Source organism: Calidris pugnax, unplaced genomic scaffold, assembly GCF_001431845.1.
Source record: "Calidris pugnax isolate Ruff unplaced genomic scaffold, ASM143184v1 scaffold14, whole genome shotgun sequence".
In the NCBI taxonomy this organism is placed as follows: Eukaryota; Metazoa; Chordata; class Aves; order Charadriiformes; family Scolopacidae; genus Calidris; species Calidris pugnax.
The window spans coordinates 3,606,866-3,625,727 of record NW_015090793.1 but is presented as its reverse complement, the minus strand read 5'-3'; the positions used below and the strand labels follow the sequence as shown (position 1 = coordinate 3,625,727).

The 18,862-nt window shown below is 36.8% G+C and overlaps 1 protein-coding gene across 1 annotated transcript in view; it reads right to left on the bottom strand.

Moving 5' to 3' along the window:
- SORCS2 (sortilin-related VPS10 domain containing receptor 2) overlaps window positions 1-18,862 on the bottom strand; it is a 555,781-nt gene that overhangs the window by 23,018 nt on the left and 513,901 nt on the right. The window contains exons 22-25 of the mRNA XM_014966703.1: window positions 15,273-15,396; window positions 13,365-13,477; window positions 11,568-11,693; window positions 1,421-1,520 (exon numbers count right to left, since the gene is read on the bottom strand). Of these exons, the coding sequence (XP_014822189.1) occupies window positions 1,421-1,520; window positions 11,568-11,693; window positions 13,365-13,477; window positions 15,273-15,396 (463 nt within the window). The remainder of the gene's footprint in view (window positions 1-1,420; window positions 1,521-11,567; window positions 11,694-13,364; window positions 13,478-15,272; window positions 15,397-18,862) is intronic.

Sequence of the window (18,862 nt, the reverse complement as noted above, 5' to 3'; positions counted from 1 at the left end):
CACATTCCTGGCCTTTCTTTTCTATCTAATTGTCAGGTCAAAACCACTTTTTGTTATTTGTGTAACCTCATCTTTTCACTCCATTGCCTCTTCAAAAAGGCAACAACACAAAATTAATTGGTGACTTGTGACTGAAGAACAGAGGACCAATTAAAAAAAATACCCCAAACCCTTAAGATTTAATTATTTAAACACTCAGTGCTTTTTTTCTGGGAATCTAGAGTTAACATAGGAAATTATCGCATACCCTAAGTACACGTGTTGCAAAAGCAGAGCTATATTAGCTTCACAGAGAAACTAAGGTTCTGAACAACAAATGAACTCATCAAGGTCATACATTGGTAAAGGCTGGAATAAACACGGGCTTCTTTCAGTTCCAGCCTTTTGTGGTGGCTAACACATGTTAGCCCTTTAAACCAGATGAGGTACCACAGCAAAGCTGTAGCATGATTCTACATTAGAGACTAGACAAAAGAGCTTTGTCTTCTACAGAGACCTGACAGATAAAATATCACACCAGTATTTACGTAAATTGATTGTGGTCAGCTAAGCTGTTCCGCCCCAACACGATGCAATAAGAAAGGAGGATATATTATGGGATATGATACACAAATAAAAATTACAGAACATTCTAATACAACATTCAAGTCAAAGCTGGACTTTCTGGTTAAAACATCACTTTAATGTATCGCTGTTCAAAATGTTCATACACATGTATGCACACATACTCTCTTCAGCCAGTTTCCAGGTACACAGTGAATCCAGAGATGCAGGAAATGCATGCAAAAGAATCCCTGTTTCCATTAGTTTTAAACACAGAAAGAGCATATAATTTATCTCAGGACAGGATCAGCAATGTGGAGACCCTACAGCAAGCTTCACGTCAGTTGATTTGGAGATCAGAGATACAAGGCAGAGATGCAAGGCTATTACCCAGACCCCTGGAGTAACATCTGGCTGAAGTAAAGCAGCTCTGCTTTCTTGGCAGCCAGTGCAGCCAAAGTGTTTCAACAGATATATTTTTTTCAAGCCTGGTTGGCTCTTCCTTTGGGGCACTGTTTTGGTTAACATAGGTCATAGCTAATGTCACAGTTACACAGAAAAAGCAAGAAGCTTCTGATAAAAACCATAAAGTATGACTAAATGGAAATATTAAAGAAACATTTATTTTACAGCGTTTGTTAACAAGTACCAATCAAAAATATATCCATATATACATATGTGTATATAGATACATATATTTACATATATATATAAACATATATGTATATATGTGTCTATATAACAAGTATCAAGTAAGTATATATATGTATGTGTATATATGGATATATATATTGGTACAAAGATTTTCTCCTTAACTTATTAGAACTCGGACAAGCATCCAAAGGTTGGTCTGTTGGGAGTTTATATATATATTTACCTGAACTGGAGTCAGCTAAAGTCACTAAGACCCAGTATCCTCCCCTCAGAAAGAAACTGATGTTGTGTGCATTCAAGGCCTGCTTTATAGCTGCTATTCTCTGAAAATACAACAGAGAGAATGTCAGACGTCTCGCACTCCGTTCCACTTTGAGCGACTCAATGCTCTAAAAAAGAAAGCCTCAGGTTCATTAAATGCTGAGGAACTCAGAAAGCATTTGTCAACGATGAGCTGAAATCTTAAAGAAATTCCATATTTAAAAATCATGCAAAACTCCCCAAGCCGTAAAAAACTGAAAATGTTAACTTTATAGCCAAATCTTTCTTTCTGCTTATCAGACCCTTTATCCAGTATGTAACAGATAGCACATCATTTGCACGTGCAATGGGGTTTACCTGAGTTATAACTCACACAATGCACAGTCCGTATTAAAACCAGTCAATTTTTCTAACCTATTGGAACATAACCTGCAATGTCACCTTAGATTCTTTGCTATGAAAAGTAACTGCTATTTGATAATGAACTGCATGTCATAATGTACCTCACCTCCTTACCTGCAATGGGATAGATTCCATTTATACCTAATTTTTAACAATACTCTGTAGAAATGCATACACCCATCCATGTGGAAAAAATCAAGATTTCTCCTATTTTTCTCCAGCAGATAGAACGTAGTAAAATATGGTCTCTCACATTTTTATGAAGCAGAACCATTAAATATACCATCGTATCCTAACCCCAAATGACAAATTGTCTGAATTTTCCCTTCTACTTGCTTGTGTCTTCAACATGGGTGATTTTCTAAAAGATCAAAGCTAGTTTTATACTCTACGCCTTATAATTTAGGATACGACTTCCCACAGGATGCCAAATTGGAAAAATGCTTTATATCCATGAAACCTTCACGAGCAACTCATTTTATGATATTATCAATTACAGTGTTCATCTTTGACAAGCCTTTGCAGTATAATAGATAGAAACCCCCGTAGGCTCTCTCATGTTATGGACAGAGACTGCACAAAAGTTCAAATTCAAATATCCTTACTCATATTGAGGAATATCTAACTTCTGAGGCCATTCCACTGATGTTATTACACTTTCTTTTTGTGGGGGAATGACTCAGCATAAGGGTGATGTGAGCATGGCCTCAGTTGTTTTATAAAACAACTACTCCAGATAGCTCCTGAGTATTTATCTTTCTGCACAAAATCTGAAAAGAGAATGGATATGACACCCATACTGATTAGTAGCCTTTGTAGTGTTGCTGGCACCACTGAAAGAGTTATTTAGTCTCATTCCAGGTTCATTCCCATGTTCATGGTATACAATGCAGAAAGGACCACCACTTGAGGCTAATCTCACTTTCAGCCAGTGAATTAAACTATTGAGTCCCATAACTTTGGGTACATCATATTTTCCTGGCAGGTGTTTAAAGAATTCAACTTTTCTCTGGTTTTTGCTTAAGTGACTAACGCTTGTTCATTATTTCTCTCCCCACCCCTTTGTTCCCCCCAACGCCTATATGAACTACACTACCACAGGTCAAAAATCTGAATCTCATGTGAATCCAGCCAAACGTTCTGGCTTATTTATTTCACCTATAGATTGATAGATGTTTCAGTACTCATGGCGGTTTTTTTCTGGCCCGAGGTATTTACTAAGCAGAGTGCTGTCACCTCTCCAATTGCTTAGAGAACAAATCAAGTGTTTGCAGGTCCTCTCTAGACTCTCTAAGTTAAGGTTCTTATACCAGCATTTGAATCTTGTACCTTCTTTTTCTACATCATTTCCAATGATAATGCTTGCACATGTATACACAATGGCGCCTGCACTAATACAAAAATAACGACAGTATTCAAACTCTTACCCACTCACTTATACACCTAGGGGCCTGACTTGTCCCTTTTGCCAAAGCAACTCATTAGGAATTTTCATGTAGCAGCTTGTCTAGATGGAGCCCCAAATCTTTCTCAGAGCCACTACTTTCTAGGCTACAGTTCAAATGTACTTTGATTGACTCTTCCAACCAGACTCATCCCACCTGACACTAGACTTGTAACAGATGTGCATAAATTAAGCAACCAAGTCTTCCTCTAGAGTCAATGATTAGAATTAATCACTTTTGAAATTGTTCTGTTCTTAAAACCAGGTTAAATCAAACTCAGATTTTATTTCTACATGCATAAATTTGAAAGAAAAAGGGCTTTTGTCAGACTGGAAGTTCAGAATTATCCAAAGGGCTCCTATTACTATGCCGCCAACTTACTTATGATCTTTGTTATTGCTGGCTACTTTTATCAGAAATGACTCCTATTCTAGACCACTAACTTCAAAAATAATACACCAACAGAAAACTTCAACCAGTAGGTGTTCTCCGCCCAAGCAAGAAATTATTGCTTTTAACAATCCTTCTGAAATCATATAATATCTCAAATCTAAAAAGTCAAGAACAAATAGGTTCTCCTCAAGGGAAGACATTTAACAACAATGTCTAAATTAAGGATTTCAGGGACATCTCCAAACGTGCAGAAAAGATTCTGCATTGATGAGTCCTTGCAGTAGTGTCACAACACTGACTTTGAGGAGTGGTACTAGCAGCATGACAAACCACATTCTTCCAGTGAAACATGATGAAGACCTTCAAGATTCTTTTCTCTTAACAGAAGAGAATGTAACAAATCTTTAAAGAAGTGACACCACGAGTCACTGTTCACTTAACTAGTTACTGCTTCTAAGTTTATTGACATAGGATATAATTTCAGGAGATTTCTCAAGTCACAATGGACTGGTCCTCAAGAATATGGTTTAGTATTTTTTTTTTTTTTTATTGCTTATTTCTTATTTAATTTTTTGTCAGAGTTAGGCTGATGGTTGGACTAAATGATCTTTAAGGTCCCTTCCAACCTAGACGATTCTATGATTCTATGGATTCTGATATAAGGCATTTTATCAAAATTTGTGCCATTCCATTCTAAATCAACAAACTTATATGCACATATAAATAGCCAAAGTAGTGCCCATTAGTAATAACATAAAAATAGAAATTTAGGCAACTGGCACTAGAACACTGGGTCTACCGCATTGCACTTTATAAACCAATCAGTGTGTAAATGTGTTACTAACATACATGATTTTTTTATCATTGGACAGCATAAGTTACTGTAATTGCTCCTGCCTGCCTTGCACCTGCTCCAACAAAATATATGTTGTACCATATTTGGTGTTTCCATACGTGTAATCCCCAGCCACCACTGGTCTGTCCTGATCCATCCTAACGATGTCAGGAATATTTATCTATTCTCCAGATATACTTTCACCTTTCAGTGCTCTTCTAGTTTCACAAAACCTTTGCAAGGTCTTACTGGAGGACTACTTATTATAGAAACTGTGCCTGATAAACTACTCTAATTTCCCCATAGCTCTACTCAACAGAAGTTTTCCCAAATAATTTGCAACATGTGATTATTCTTCTTTATATTTTAGAGGAAGCCACAGGGTATTTCATAGGCAAACATGAAAAAAAGCCTTGATTGTAATTGATGATATTCTTTAAGCTGCCTTGGAGCACAGCACTAATATAACAGTTGAGATTTAAAGGAAACTAATATACATAACATGTTGCACTGAAATAAAATGTTTGCACAACCAAGGAAGCTACCACCATCAATTCCCTTTAATTATTAAAGATGTCCATTCCATACATGCTTGGGATAAAGAGAAAGAATTTCTATTAGAAGCTGCATCTTGTTTCTTAAAAAAGCGGAAAGATGCAAATAATTTTGAAGTGGTAACATCCACCTGGCTGGAAGCTGAAGTTCATGACTGGCTATCTACTAAAGAAACAGTCTACTAAAATTAACCATTTCCTGCAACATAATCAGGATTTCAGACTCCCGCGAATTCCTACTGTGATTACAGAGGGAGAGCAGTAAGGGTTTGTGGTTGCCACAAAGCAGAAAATTTTGTGCAGTCACACTATACTCTGTGCATCTAAAGTAACAATTCACACTGCGCATTTTAAAGACATCTCTTCAAGTACTTGGACAACATTACCAAACTGCTTCGGACCTTCCATAGTGTACCCCATCAATTCCAAATGCAATCTACTCATTTTGTGTTAAGATCTTAATCTTAACTACTTCTCCAGCTCTTTGGATGCTGGAACCTTGCCTCAAAAAGCTGTAAAATGCCCTTCAAAATTAACAATACCTTACATTGGGGTTCTTCATAATTGGCAGTACTTGAACTGCAAGACACAGTCACAGTGTTGGGATCTGTTCCTTCTCTATCACCATAAAAGGATGAATATCATAAATTGTGAGTGCCAAGCTTTGGATTTTCAACTGGAATAAGGTCTTTTATTATGGAAGAAATATGGTTTAGAAATAAGTAGGGAGAAACTGATGTCTGCTTTTCACTCCTGTGTTCATTATATTTGTTTCTTGCCAACAGAAAAGGACATTTGCTCATAAAGGCAGAAACTACCTGCTTGATGCTCTTTGCATTACAGGTCAGCTATTAAGGCTCTGTTTCTGTTTGAACTGAAATCTAATTTGCTTCTGAAGACAGTGGAGAGATGGTTTGCCCCTCTTTAGAAATATCAGTGTCCTAAATACAATTTTTCTCTACCAAATGTTCACAGACTGACATGTTATCAGTGTTGTTACTGTTTAAAAAACATATCAATATTAGTTATTCTTGAGAATACACTAATACTTGTCAGGTGGGAGTGAGATCTTTACATAGTTAGGAAGCACCTTTTAATTTCACATGAAGTGTAGAGCCACTGATTGCAAAACAGGATGAAGACTGTCCTAACCATACATTCCTCTGGTTACCTTATCACTAGTTACACTTCTCTTCCTTTTTGGTTGGTTTGCCGGTAGTAGCACATGCAAGTCAGCAGTTGTGGGCAGACCAGGTTTCACGACTGTCATGAGTGTTTCTTTGGGTATATTGGTTTCCTGTGAAGACAAAGACATACAGCACATTATAGGACAGTATGCTTTATATTTTATAGAAAATACATAAGTAACAATACATAAGTAACTCCACACGTCTTTTAGTCTTTAGCGTTCAGATCCTTAATAGTTAGAGAGGATTCCACCAGAAGCTAAAAAGTGAACAAAGCCAAACGTAAATTAACTGAAATGTGAGCTGCTCTTTGAAGACTGGAAGAACTAAGCATTGTTATCGCATTAAAGAGATTTAGTGGCATCATGGAAAAAAGCGAAATGAAGCGGTGTGCAGCTTTAGTAAAGCCCTGCAATCGCTATGCATTTCTAGGGTAACAAAAAAATCAAACCTAAATGATTTAGGATCCTTTGTGGGACATTCAGACACTTGGTAGAAGTGGCATATTCTTTACAGCATTAGAAGGGTGTATTCTTTACAGCTAACTTTAGCTTGGGAAGGTTACTTTTCTATCTGTGTTTAATGGATAAAGAGAAGTATTCCAGGGTGAGACTAAGAGCACCTAGGTTCATTTCCTGAAATTATTATGAATATCTACATCCCCCACTGAAAATCAAGTGCATCTCTTTTCCAAATAGTTTATGAAAATTTTGCTTTTAGTCCCAAATTCTTCCATGTGCTGTATAACACAGCCACACAATTCTAATGACAACACGTTGGGCACTTTCTGTAGCCTTTCTCCAACAGATTCTGAAATTCCATTAAATCATTCATATTTTTTTGCAAATAATTTAGTAATTATAAAAATGAAAAGGCTATTTTATAAGGAGGTAAAATATTTGAGTGACGCTGGTTATGGAATGGGTTTAAGTTGAGAATACTGGGAATTTACTTTAATTTGATATTTGATATGAACTTAAAAAAAAAAAGACAAAAAGCAGGAAAAAGTATAAAGTCAAAATTCCAGAACCTGATTTGCACTACTGTAAATCCACAAAAAGTCAAGTGATTTCAAACACAAGTATTTTCAAAACATTATCAGCCTCCACCTCAGCGCTACTTTCCTCACAAAAAGTCAGTGTGTGCACACTCAGTTGCTGGCAACGTGTGTCCCTGAAGCGCACAGCTCTAGAGCTCACAGCTTTTCTGGGGTGCATTCACTTCACTCAGAGAACTGCTGCATGGCTTTGTACTTGATTTAACCTACAGGATTCAACTGCTCCCGATCCACACTTCTCCTGCGAATATGATCTAAAAAACCAGCTCTATGAACCATCTGCCTAGGTATTATATATAATTTTCAAAGTTACACAACTGATATTGTAAATTTTTTCTGTGTTGTTTTTACACAAAGCCTATGTTTTTTTTATATTACACAGCATCCCCTGCTTAATTTCGAAATATATCACATTTAAGCTATTCTTCCTGTTTTGGAGTAAGCAGTATTTGCCAATACATCTATCCCTAATCCCAGAGAGCAATATTTAGCATTAAATGGCAATTAGGCTGTGTTAGACCTAAACTTCCTATGTTACAATATCGTCATCTACAGCCTGCACGTAAAAGCCACACTAGGCTCAAACTTGTTTAAAATGTGGCTCATGAGGTTCACTTTATTATTTTGCACTGCCTCCTTTTTTTTCTAAATGAGAAGGCATTAACTTAACCTTCAAGCTTTACAACTGGCAAGGGAACATTTTATGAGCAATCTGAAAGAGCACCTTTGCAAGAAGTCGCGTCACTACACGCCCTATGTCTTCCCTCCACTCTGGTATGTCGGGGTTGTATATGTCCAGGTGCTTAGTGAACTTCAGAGGAAGAACATGAAAATGATCTAGGAAGAGAAAAAAAAAGCAAAACAAAACATTTTTGAACAAGTAACAAACCAGGTTGCAAAAACAGTTTTGCAGAAATAAAAGCTGAAAATACATATTTGGCATTATTTGCGGTGCAGCGCTGCAGCATCTAGGAACCCCAGTGCTCCGTGTTGCGTACTCTTGCACAGAGCAGGAGTACACTCCTGTCAGGTGCTCAATTTCTTTCTGGATTTTCATCATAATAATCAAATTTTTGCCTAAAGATAAAAAAGCAGGAAGAAAAAAATAAAAAAAGGAGTTTTACGTACGTCCTCAAGGGTCATAACCTTCCCAATAATTTTTCCTTAGGATAATACACCACGCAGACGTGGTTGGTTTCTTTTATTTGTAATGGGAACGTGCCAGTGGATTTTATTCTCACTGAATCATAAACATGAGGTTTTTGACCATTACATGTTCCTGTTTTTCATGTAAAATGTATTCGATTAACTAGTTACGAAAATAAGAACAGAAATTATATATCAAAGGCTAACTACTACCCTCTTCAAAAAAGTAAAAACAAGGTACACCCACATTTCTCTGGACATTGCCCAAAACATCTGAAATAGCAGAAGTGGGCTGTTGCTCAGTAAACAGTCTCTAAAATCTTTCCTTTCTCCATATAGGCTCTTTGGATGAACACCTGGGGAACTTAATCCAAAGCAGAGAGAGAGATCTTCTGGAATGCGTTGAGTCAAATCTGGCCTCACCAGTGCTTCTGACAGAATTTTAATGTGGTTTTCTTTACCTGAGGTTTCTTTATTTCCCCAATGACCAGTACGTTTTTTTGCCCTTAGTATCAGGATTGAAGAACACAAAGAGAAGAAGCAGTGTTTGAAAACCAGTCATTGATTTAGTCACACCAAGACAGCTGAGGTTTCTTTATTTCCCCAATGACCAGTACGTTTTTTTGCCCTTAGTATCAGGATTGAAGAACACAAAGAGAAGAAGCAGTGTTTGAAAACCAGTCATTGATTTAGTCACGTTATACGTCTAAAGATTTCTTAAAAAGTGGATGCACTTATAAGTGGTATCATAGACATTAAATCCATTCATCTTAGGAAAGGAGAAGGTTCATAAAAGCTGCATTTAGCATGAGTGTTTTTTTTACCATTATTTTAATTTAGTAAGTATACTAAAAGCAAAAATAACAGAATCTTCTTCAGACAATAGAGATGTATCTTGTTGTGCATTTCATAGTATCCAAAGGCTTTTAGCTCTGCATTAAAGAGAAGCTTTTTCACTTATCACTATTCCCACATGTGACAGCACAAATACAAATGTAAATAATTCATTGGCACTACGTTTTTCACAGTATATTATGCCTTGTCATCGCATTATAAGACACAACAAAACACACCAGGGCACAATGAGAAACAAGATCTGAAGAGTTATTCAATAATTACAGTGAAGCTACACTTGATCCAAACTCTCAGAGAAATATCAAAGGAACAGTGATATATTGCGATAAAAGGCAATTATTTCACATTGCTGGAAATGCTGAGAGTATATACACAACTAAATTCTCTTTTTTTTTTTTCAGAGGTATTTAAATGACTTTATTTAGAAATTCTAAGAAACTCTCCAGTCATAAGCCAAAATACTGCTTTAACACTATTGCTACATACAGCTTTTGGGAACTACAGTAACATTTTAAATAAGCAATGGAAAGAAAATGTTTTAGATTAAACCCTTTCATACAATGGCACCGTTCAACTTCATGAAGTTGCCTAGTGGCAGTTCATCCCTCTAATTTTAAGAATTAAATGTTTATATATATGTTATACATAATTTTTCAACAGGTTCAGTTGTGTCAGGGGTGGTTTAAGAGGTAAAAGAAACAAGTACACATGAAATGAACGTAACAAAACCATAAAATAGAAACCTTTGCAAGGTCTTACTGGAGGACTACTTATTATAGAAACTGTGCCTGATAAACTACTCTAATTTCCCCATAGCTCTACTCAACAGAAGTTTTCCCAAATAATTTGCAACATGTGATTATTCTTCTTTATATTTTAGAGGAAGCCACAGGGTATTTCATAGGCAAACATGAAAAAAAGCCTTGATTGTAATTGATGATATTCTTTAAGCTGCCTTGGAGCACAGCACTAATATAACAGTTGAGATTTAAAGGAAACTAATATACATAACATGTTGCACTGAAATAAAATGTTTGCACAACCAAGGAAGCTACCACCATCAATTCCCTTTAATTATTAAAGATGTCCATTCCATACATGCTTGGGATAAAGAGAAAGAATTTCTATTAGAAGCTGCATCTTGTTTCTTAAAAAAGCGGAAAGATGCAAATAATTTTGAAGTGGTAACATCCACCTGGCTGGAAGCTGAAGTTCATGACTGGCTATCTACTAAAGAAACAGTCTACTAAAATTAACCATTTCCTGCAACATAATCAGGATTTCAGACTCCCGCGAATTCCTACTGTGATTACAGAGGGAGAGCAGTAAGGGTTTGTGGTTGCCACAAAGCAGAAAATTTTGTGCAGTCACACTATACTCTGTGCATCTAAAGTAACAATTCACACTGCGCATTTTAAAGACATCTCTTCAAGTACTTGGACAACATTACCAAACTGCTTCGGACCTTCCATAGTGTACCCCATCAATTCCAAATGCAATCTACTCATTTTGTGTTAAGATCTTAATCTTAACTACTTCTCCAGCTCTTTGGATGCTGGAACCTTGCCTCAAAAAGCTGTAAAATGCCCTTCAAAATTAACAATACCTTACATTGGGGTTCTTCATAATTGGCAGTACTTGAACTGCAAGACACAGTCACAGTGTTGGGATCTGTTCCTTCTCTATCACCATAAAAGGATGAATATCATAAATTGTGAGTGCCAAGCTTTGGATTTTCAACTGGAATAAGGTCTTTTATTATGGAAGAAATATGGTTTAGAAATAAGTAGGGAGAAACTGATGTCTGCTTTTCACTCCTGTGTTCATTATATTTGTTTCTTGCCAACAGAAAAGGACATTTGCTCATAAAGGCAGAAACTACCTGCTTGATGCTCTTTGCATTACAGGTCAGCTATTAAGGCTCTGTTTCTGTTTGAACTGAAATCTAATTTGCTTCTGAAGACAGTGGAGAGATGGTTTGCCCCTCTTTAGAAATATCAGTGTCCTAAATACAATTTTTCTCTACCAAATGTTCACAGACTGACATGTTATCAGTGTTGTTACTGTTTAAAAAACATATCAATATTAGTTATTCTTGAGAATACACTAATACTTGTCAGGTGGGAGTGAGATCTTTACATAGTTAGGAAGCACCTTTTAATTTCACATGAAGTGTAGAGCCACTGATTGCAAAACAGGATGAAGACTGTCCTAACCATACATTCCTCTGGTTACCTTATCACTAGTTACACTTCTCTTCCTTTTTGGTTGGTTTGCCGGTAGTAGCACATGCAAGTCAGCAGTTGTGGGCAGACCAGGTTTCACGACTGTCATGAGTGTTTCTTTGGGTATATTGGTTTCCTGTGAAGACAAAGACATACAGCACATTATAGGACAGTATGCTTTATATTTTATAGAAAATACATAAGTAACAATACATAAGTAACTCCACACGTCTTTTAGTCTTTAGCGTTCAGATCCTTAATAGTTAGAGAGGATTCCACCAGAAGCTAAAAAGTGAACAAAGCCAAACGTAAATTAACTGAAATGTGAGCTGCTCTTTGAAGACTGGAAGAACTAAGCATTGTTATCGCATTAAAGAGATTTAGTGGCATCATGGAAAAAAGCGAAATGAAGCGGTGTGCAGCTTTAGTAAAGCCCTGCAATCGCTATGCATTTCTAGGGTAACAAAAAAATCAAACCTAAATGATTTAGGATCCTTTGTGGGACATTCAGACACTTGGTAGAAGTGGCATATTCTTTACAGCATTAGAAGGGTGTATTCTTTACAGCTAACTTTAGCTTGGGAAGGTTACTTTTCTATCTGTGTTTAATGGATAAAGAGAAGTATTCCAGGGTGAGACTAAGAGCACCTAGGTTCATTTCCTGAAATTATTATGAATATCTACATCCCCCACTGAAAATCAAGTGCATCTCTTTTCCAAATAGTTTATGAAAATTTTGCTTTTAGTCCCAAATTCTTCCATGTGCTGTATAACACAGCCACACAATTCTAATGACAACACGTTGGGCACTTTCTGTAGCCTTTCTCCAACAGATTCTGAAATTCCATTAAATCATTCATATTTTTTTGCAAATAATTTAGTAATTATAAAAATGAAAAGGCTATTTTATAAGGAGGTAAAATATTTGAGTGACGCTGGTTATGGAATGGGTTTAAGTTGAGAATACTGGGAATTTACTTTAATTTGATATTTGATATGAACTTAAAAAAAAAAAGACAAAAAGCAGGAAAAAGTATAAAGTCAAAATTCCAGAACCTGATTTGCACTACTGTAAATCCACAAAAAGTCAAGTGATTTCAAACACAAGTATTTTCAAAACATTATCAGCCTCCACCTCAGCGCTACTTTCCTCACAAAAAGTCAGTGTGTGCACACTCAGTTGCTGGCAACGTGTGTCCCTGAAGCGCACAGCTCTAGAGCTCACAGCTTTTCTGGGGTGCATTCACTTCACTCAGAGAACTGCTGCATGGCTTTGTACTTGATTTAACCTACAGGATTCAACTGCTCCCGATCCACACTTCTCCTGCGAATATGATCTAAAAAACCAGCTCTATGAACCATCTGCCTAGGTATTATATATAATTTTCAAAGTTACACAACTGATATTGTAAATTTTTTCTGTGTTGTTTTTACACAAAGCCTATGTTTTTTTTATATTACACAGCATCCCCTGCTTAATTTCGAAATATATCACATTTAAGCTATTCTTCCTGTTTTGGAGTAAGCAGTATTTGCCAATACATCTATCCCTAATCCCAGAGAGCAATATTTAGCATTAAATGGCAATTAGGCTGTGTTAGACCTAAACTTCCTATGTTACAATATCGTCATCTACAGCCTGCACGTAAAAGCCACACTAGGCTCAAACTTGTTTAAAATGTGGCTCATGAGGTTCACTTTATTATTCTGCACTGCCTCCTTTTTTTTCTAAATGAGAAGGCATTAACTTAACCTTCAAGCTTTACAACTGGCAAGGGAACATTTTATGAGCAATCTGAAAGAGCACCTTTGCAAGAAGTCGCGTCACTACACGCCCTATGTCTTCCCTCCACTCTGGTATGTCGGGGTTGTATATGTCCAGGTGCTTAGTGAACTTCAGAGGAAGAACATGAAAATGATCTAGGAAGAGAAAAAAAAAGCAAAACAAAACATTTTTGAACAAGTAACAAACTAGGTTGCAAAAACAGTTTTGCAGAAATAAAAGCTGAAAATACATATTTGGCATTATTTGCGGTGCAGCGCTGCAGCATCTAGGAACCCCAGTGCTCCGTGTTGCGTACTCTTGCACAGAGCAGGAGTACACTCCTGTCAGGTGCTCAATTTCTTTCTGGATTTTCATCATAATAATCAAATTTTTGCCTAAATATAAAAAAGCAGGAAGAAAAAAATAAAAAAAGGAGTTTTACGTACGTCCTCAAGGGTCATAACCTTCCCAATAATTTTTCCTTAGGATAATACACCACGCAGACGTGGTTGGTTTCTTTTATTTGTAATGGGAACGTGCCAGTGGATTTTATTCTCACTGAATCATAAACATGAGGTTTTTGACCATTACATGTTCCTGTTTTTCATGTAAAATGTATTCGATTAACTAGTTACGAAAATAAGAACAGAAATTATATATCAAAGGCTAACTACTACCCTCTTCAAAAAAGTAAAAACAAGGTACACCCACATTTCTCTGGACATTGCCCAAAACATCTGAAATAGCAGAAGTGGGCTGTTGCTCAGTAAACAGTCTCTAAAATCTTTCCTTTCTCCATATAGGCTCTTTGGATGAACACCTGGGGAACTTAATCCAAAGCAGAGAGAGAGATCTTCTGGAATGCGTTGAGTCAAATCTGGCCTCACCAGTGCTTCTGACAGAATTTTAATGTGGTTTTCTTTACCTGAGGTTTCTTTATTTCCCCAATGACCAGTACGTTTTTTTGCCCTTAGTATCAGGATTGAAGAACACAAAGAGAAGAAGCAGTGTTTGAAAACCAGTCATTGATTTAGTCACGTTATACGTCTAAAGATTTCTTAAAAAGTGGATGCACTTATAAGTGGTATCATAGACATTAAATCCATTCATCTTAGGAAAGGAGAAGGTTCATAAAAGCTGCATTTAGCATGAGTGTTTTTTTTACCATTATTTTAATTTAGTAAGTATACTAAAAGCAAAAATAACAGAATCTTCTTCAGACAATAGAGATGTATCTTGTTGTGCATTTCATAGTATCCAAAGGCTTTTAGCTCTGCATTAAAGAGAAGCTTTTTCACTTATCACTATTCCCACATGTGACAGCACAAATACAAATGTAAATAATTCATTGGCACTACGTTTTTCACAGTATATTATGCCTTGTCATCGCATTATAAGACACAACAAAACACACCAGGGCACAATGAGAAACAAGATCTGAAGAGTTATTCAATAATTACAGTGAAGCTACACTTGATCCAAACTCTCAGAGAAATATCAAAGGAACAGTGATATATTGCGATAAAAGGCAATTATTTCACATTGCTTGAAATGCTGAGAGTATATACAGAACTAAATTTTCTTTTTTTTTTCAGAGGTATTTAAATGACTTTATTTAGAAATTCTAAGAAACTCTCCAGTCATAAGCCAAAATACTGCTTTAACACTATTGCTACATACAGCTTTTGGGAACTACAGTAACATTTTAAATAAGCAATGGAAAGAAAATGTTTTAGATTAAACCCTTTCATACAATGGCACCGTTCAACTTCATGAAGTTGCCTAGTGGCAGTTCATCCCTCTAATTTTAAGAATTAAATGTTTATATATATGTTATACATAATTTTTCAACAGGTTCAGTTGTGTCAGGGGTGGTTTAAGAGGTAAAAGAAACAAGTACACATGAAATGAACGTACCAAAACCATAAAATAGCAAGCACAAGGTCTCACCAAAAACTTGCACAACTTTTGAGTCCTGAAGCATGGAGCTCCCACAGGAAGCCTGCACTGTAACTCTGACATCTCCTGTCTCAGCAAACCTTGTCACCAGAAAACTCTCCAATGTAAGGAGTGGCTTTAAAAACAAAGAGAGGTTGAAAATAGAATTTCAGCAAGAACCACAAAAGCAGTGTCTGAAGGGACTGTTACTACTACTAATAAATAGCAGAAAAGTTTTCACATCAATTATTCAATTGATCAATATTTTATCAAATTTCTCAATTACTATTTTCAATACAGAATATTTCTTTCCCTAAATGGCACATTTATAAACAGAATAGCTGCCAGATGGGGTAAACATTTATTCTGGAATTGGTAGAGTATTAGGTTTTCATTCAGATCCCACTGAAACAAACAGATTTTGAGTCAGGCTCACAAATCTCTACAAGATCATACACAGCAAGCCATTCGCCTCAAAACAATGTGGGGTATAGTCAAGGTCAAAAGGATTACTTCTGTCAATTTAGAGCATGACCCACAGAAGTGCACCAGTCCACCGTAACCTCCAAGGCAGAACTGAAATACTCTGTTCCCTGACCACATTCGTATGAGCTACAAAACCCTTCACAAGACTAAATCGATCCACGGTGCCTGTTCTAGCAATAGCAAAGTCAATAATAGTGACAAGATACAGGCTGGGATTATGGTAGACAGCACATTTACAAGAAGAAAGTTCATTGTGCTTATCTGAAGCATTCCTCTGTCATACTTGGTCTCCCTCATAAAGAAAATATTTTACTTATCTGTTATTGAAAGAATTAAAAGAAATTAACCCAGCTAGATATGAAATATTCCCAATAGAAATACTTGGATATTTATTGCTTTAGGATATGTTTATCTAGATTTTCTATCCCCAAGTAAATATCACTAGATTGTTTGAGTGCTTGAGGATATGAAATATTCCCAATAGAAATACTTGGATATTTATTGCTTTAGGATATGTTTATCTAGATTTTCTATCCCCAAGTAAATATCACTAGATTGTTTGAGTGCTTTCACTGTTTTGATATCCTTTTAGATATCCCAGTTATTGTTGATATGCCAGTTTATTTTAGACACCCAGAAAATATTTATCTATACAATGAAAATATGTATTTCTGTAGAGCACTTCAATTTACAGTAGTCACATTATCAACATGGAAGTGCATAAATCCAAGTTCCATCCTTCACCAATGCTATGATCCTACATGTACCCCCCTCCACAAGTTTCTTTCCCACAGGTAATGAAATAGAATAAATTTTTGCCATCTCCCTCTCCGCCCCTCCTCCTCCCCCAAGAAAATAGTTTAAAAATTCAAACCAATCCTAGAAGAGCAATTTCCAGTTCCACATAAGCAATAAAGTGAAATTAACACCTTAAATGCGTGTGATAAAACAAGGGAAGTTACATACTCCTTGCCACCAGATGTAACTGGCTATTTGGAATGAAAGATGGTCTAAAAGAAGTCATGAAACATGGCAGTAGTTCTGTTAAAGATGTCAAAAATGGTTGAAAATAATCTCAGTCAAAACCAAGTATGTACCTGCAGATTGTTTCCTATCCACCAGTAGAAGACTGTCAAATTAGGGTTCTTAGGCAGTATGATGGCTGTCAGGTTCACCTCCTGGTTTCTCCCAACAACTGGAACCACTTCTAAATTTAAAGCCTGCAGTGGAGCTGAAAAAAGTTCCCAAAATATCAGTAAGCAAGAATCCATCAGTTTATTAATGCCTCTTTCCCCACAAGCCTCTCCTCTGCACATCACAAGGTCCTGAATTTATTTCCCCCCCCCCCTCCTGCTTTACATCTGTGATGAATACTATGAGCATTGGAAGGATATAATTTTAACAAAAACCCTCAAACTTAAAAAAATAAAACAATCACACCAAAAAATCCTAGTGCAACATGATGGATCACCAAAATTAATGCCTCTTTCCCCACAAGCCTCTCCTCTGCACATCGCAAGGTCCTGAATTTATTTTTCCCTCCCCCTCCTGCTTTACATCTGTGATGAATACTATGAGCATTGGAAGGATGTAATTTTAACAAAAACCCTCAAACTTAAAAAAATAAAACAATCACACCAAAAAATCCTAGTGCAACATGATGGATCACCAAAATGCACCTTTCTGTTGTACTTTTTTTGGGTGCTTGTACTTTTTTTTTTCCTTTTTTTAATGTAATAAAATATTAAATTAATAAAAATCTAACAAATATCTCAATCTGCTAAGAGAAAAAGCAGAAAATTGAAAAAGAATGTAGCTGACTACTCATTTTTATTTTAAAATATAAGCTGCTAGGCTCACACCGCATAAGATATCATTAATGCATATTTTAAAATAGATCTGTATATCAGGGGAGCATTTATTTGCAACTCAAAATAGATAATTTTGTACTCCAAAATACGCCTTTAGAATAAGTTTGTTTTTTTCTGAGCTTTTGCCTATGAAGGCTGTAAACATTAATAGTAGTATAAAAGAATCGCATCATTACAATTATTTGATCTACTTCTTAATGTTGCATTTTGCTTCATAGTAAAATAACTTTATTGAAAGAAAATCTTTTGGAGGTTTCCGAGTAGAGCTTATTCAGAATGTCTGAATCATAGAATGGTTTGGGCTAGAAGTGACCTTTAAAGGCCATCTAATCCAACCTCCCCTGCAATGAGCAGGGACATCGTCAACTAGATCAGGTTGCTCAGAGCCCTGTCCAGCCTCACCTTGAATGTTTCCAGGGATGAGGCATCTACCACCTCCCTGGGCAACCTGTTTCAGTGTTTCAACAACCTCATTGTAAAAACATTCTTCTTTATATCTAGTCTAAATCTACCCTCTTTCAGTTTAAAACCATTACCCCTTGCCCTATCGCTACAGGCCTTGCTAAAAAATCTGTGCCCATCTTTCTTATAAAAATTCTTTAAGTACTGAAAGGGCTGCAATAAGGTCTCCCTGGAGCCTTCTCTTCTGCAGGCTGAGCAACCCCAAATCCCTCAGCCTGTCCTCATCAGAGAGGTGTTCCATCCCTCTGATCATTTTAGTGGCCCTCCTCTGGACCCTTGGGAGGGTCCATGTCTTTCCTGTGCTGAGGGCTCTAGAGCTGGATATAGAACTCCAGGTGGAATCTCACCAGAGTGGAATAAAGGGGCAGAATCACCTCCCTTGACCTGCTGTCCATACTTGTTTTGACGGAGCCCAGGATATAGTTGCCTTTCTGGGTTGCAAGTGCGGATTGCCAGTTTATGTCCAGTTTTTCATCCACCAGTATCCCCAAGTCCTTCTTGGCAGGGCTGCTCTCAATCCCTTCAGCCTCATCCTGTACTGATATCAGGGGTTGCCAGACCCAGGTGCAGGACCCTGTACTTGGCCTTGTTGAACCTCATGAGGTTCACATGGGCTCACTTCTCGAGGCTGTCCTGGTCCCTCTAGATGACATCATGTCCCTTAGGCGTGTCAACTACACCACTCAGTTGTCGGCAAACTTGCTGAGGTTGGACTCAATCCCACTGTGTCAGTGATGAAGATATTGAGCAGTACTGGTCCCAATACAGACTCCTGATGGTTAC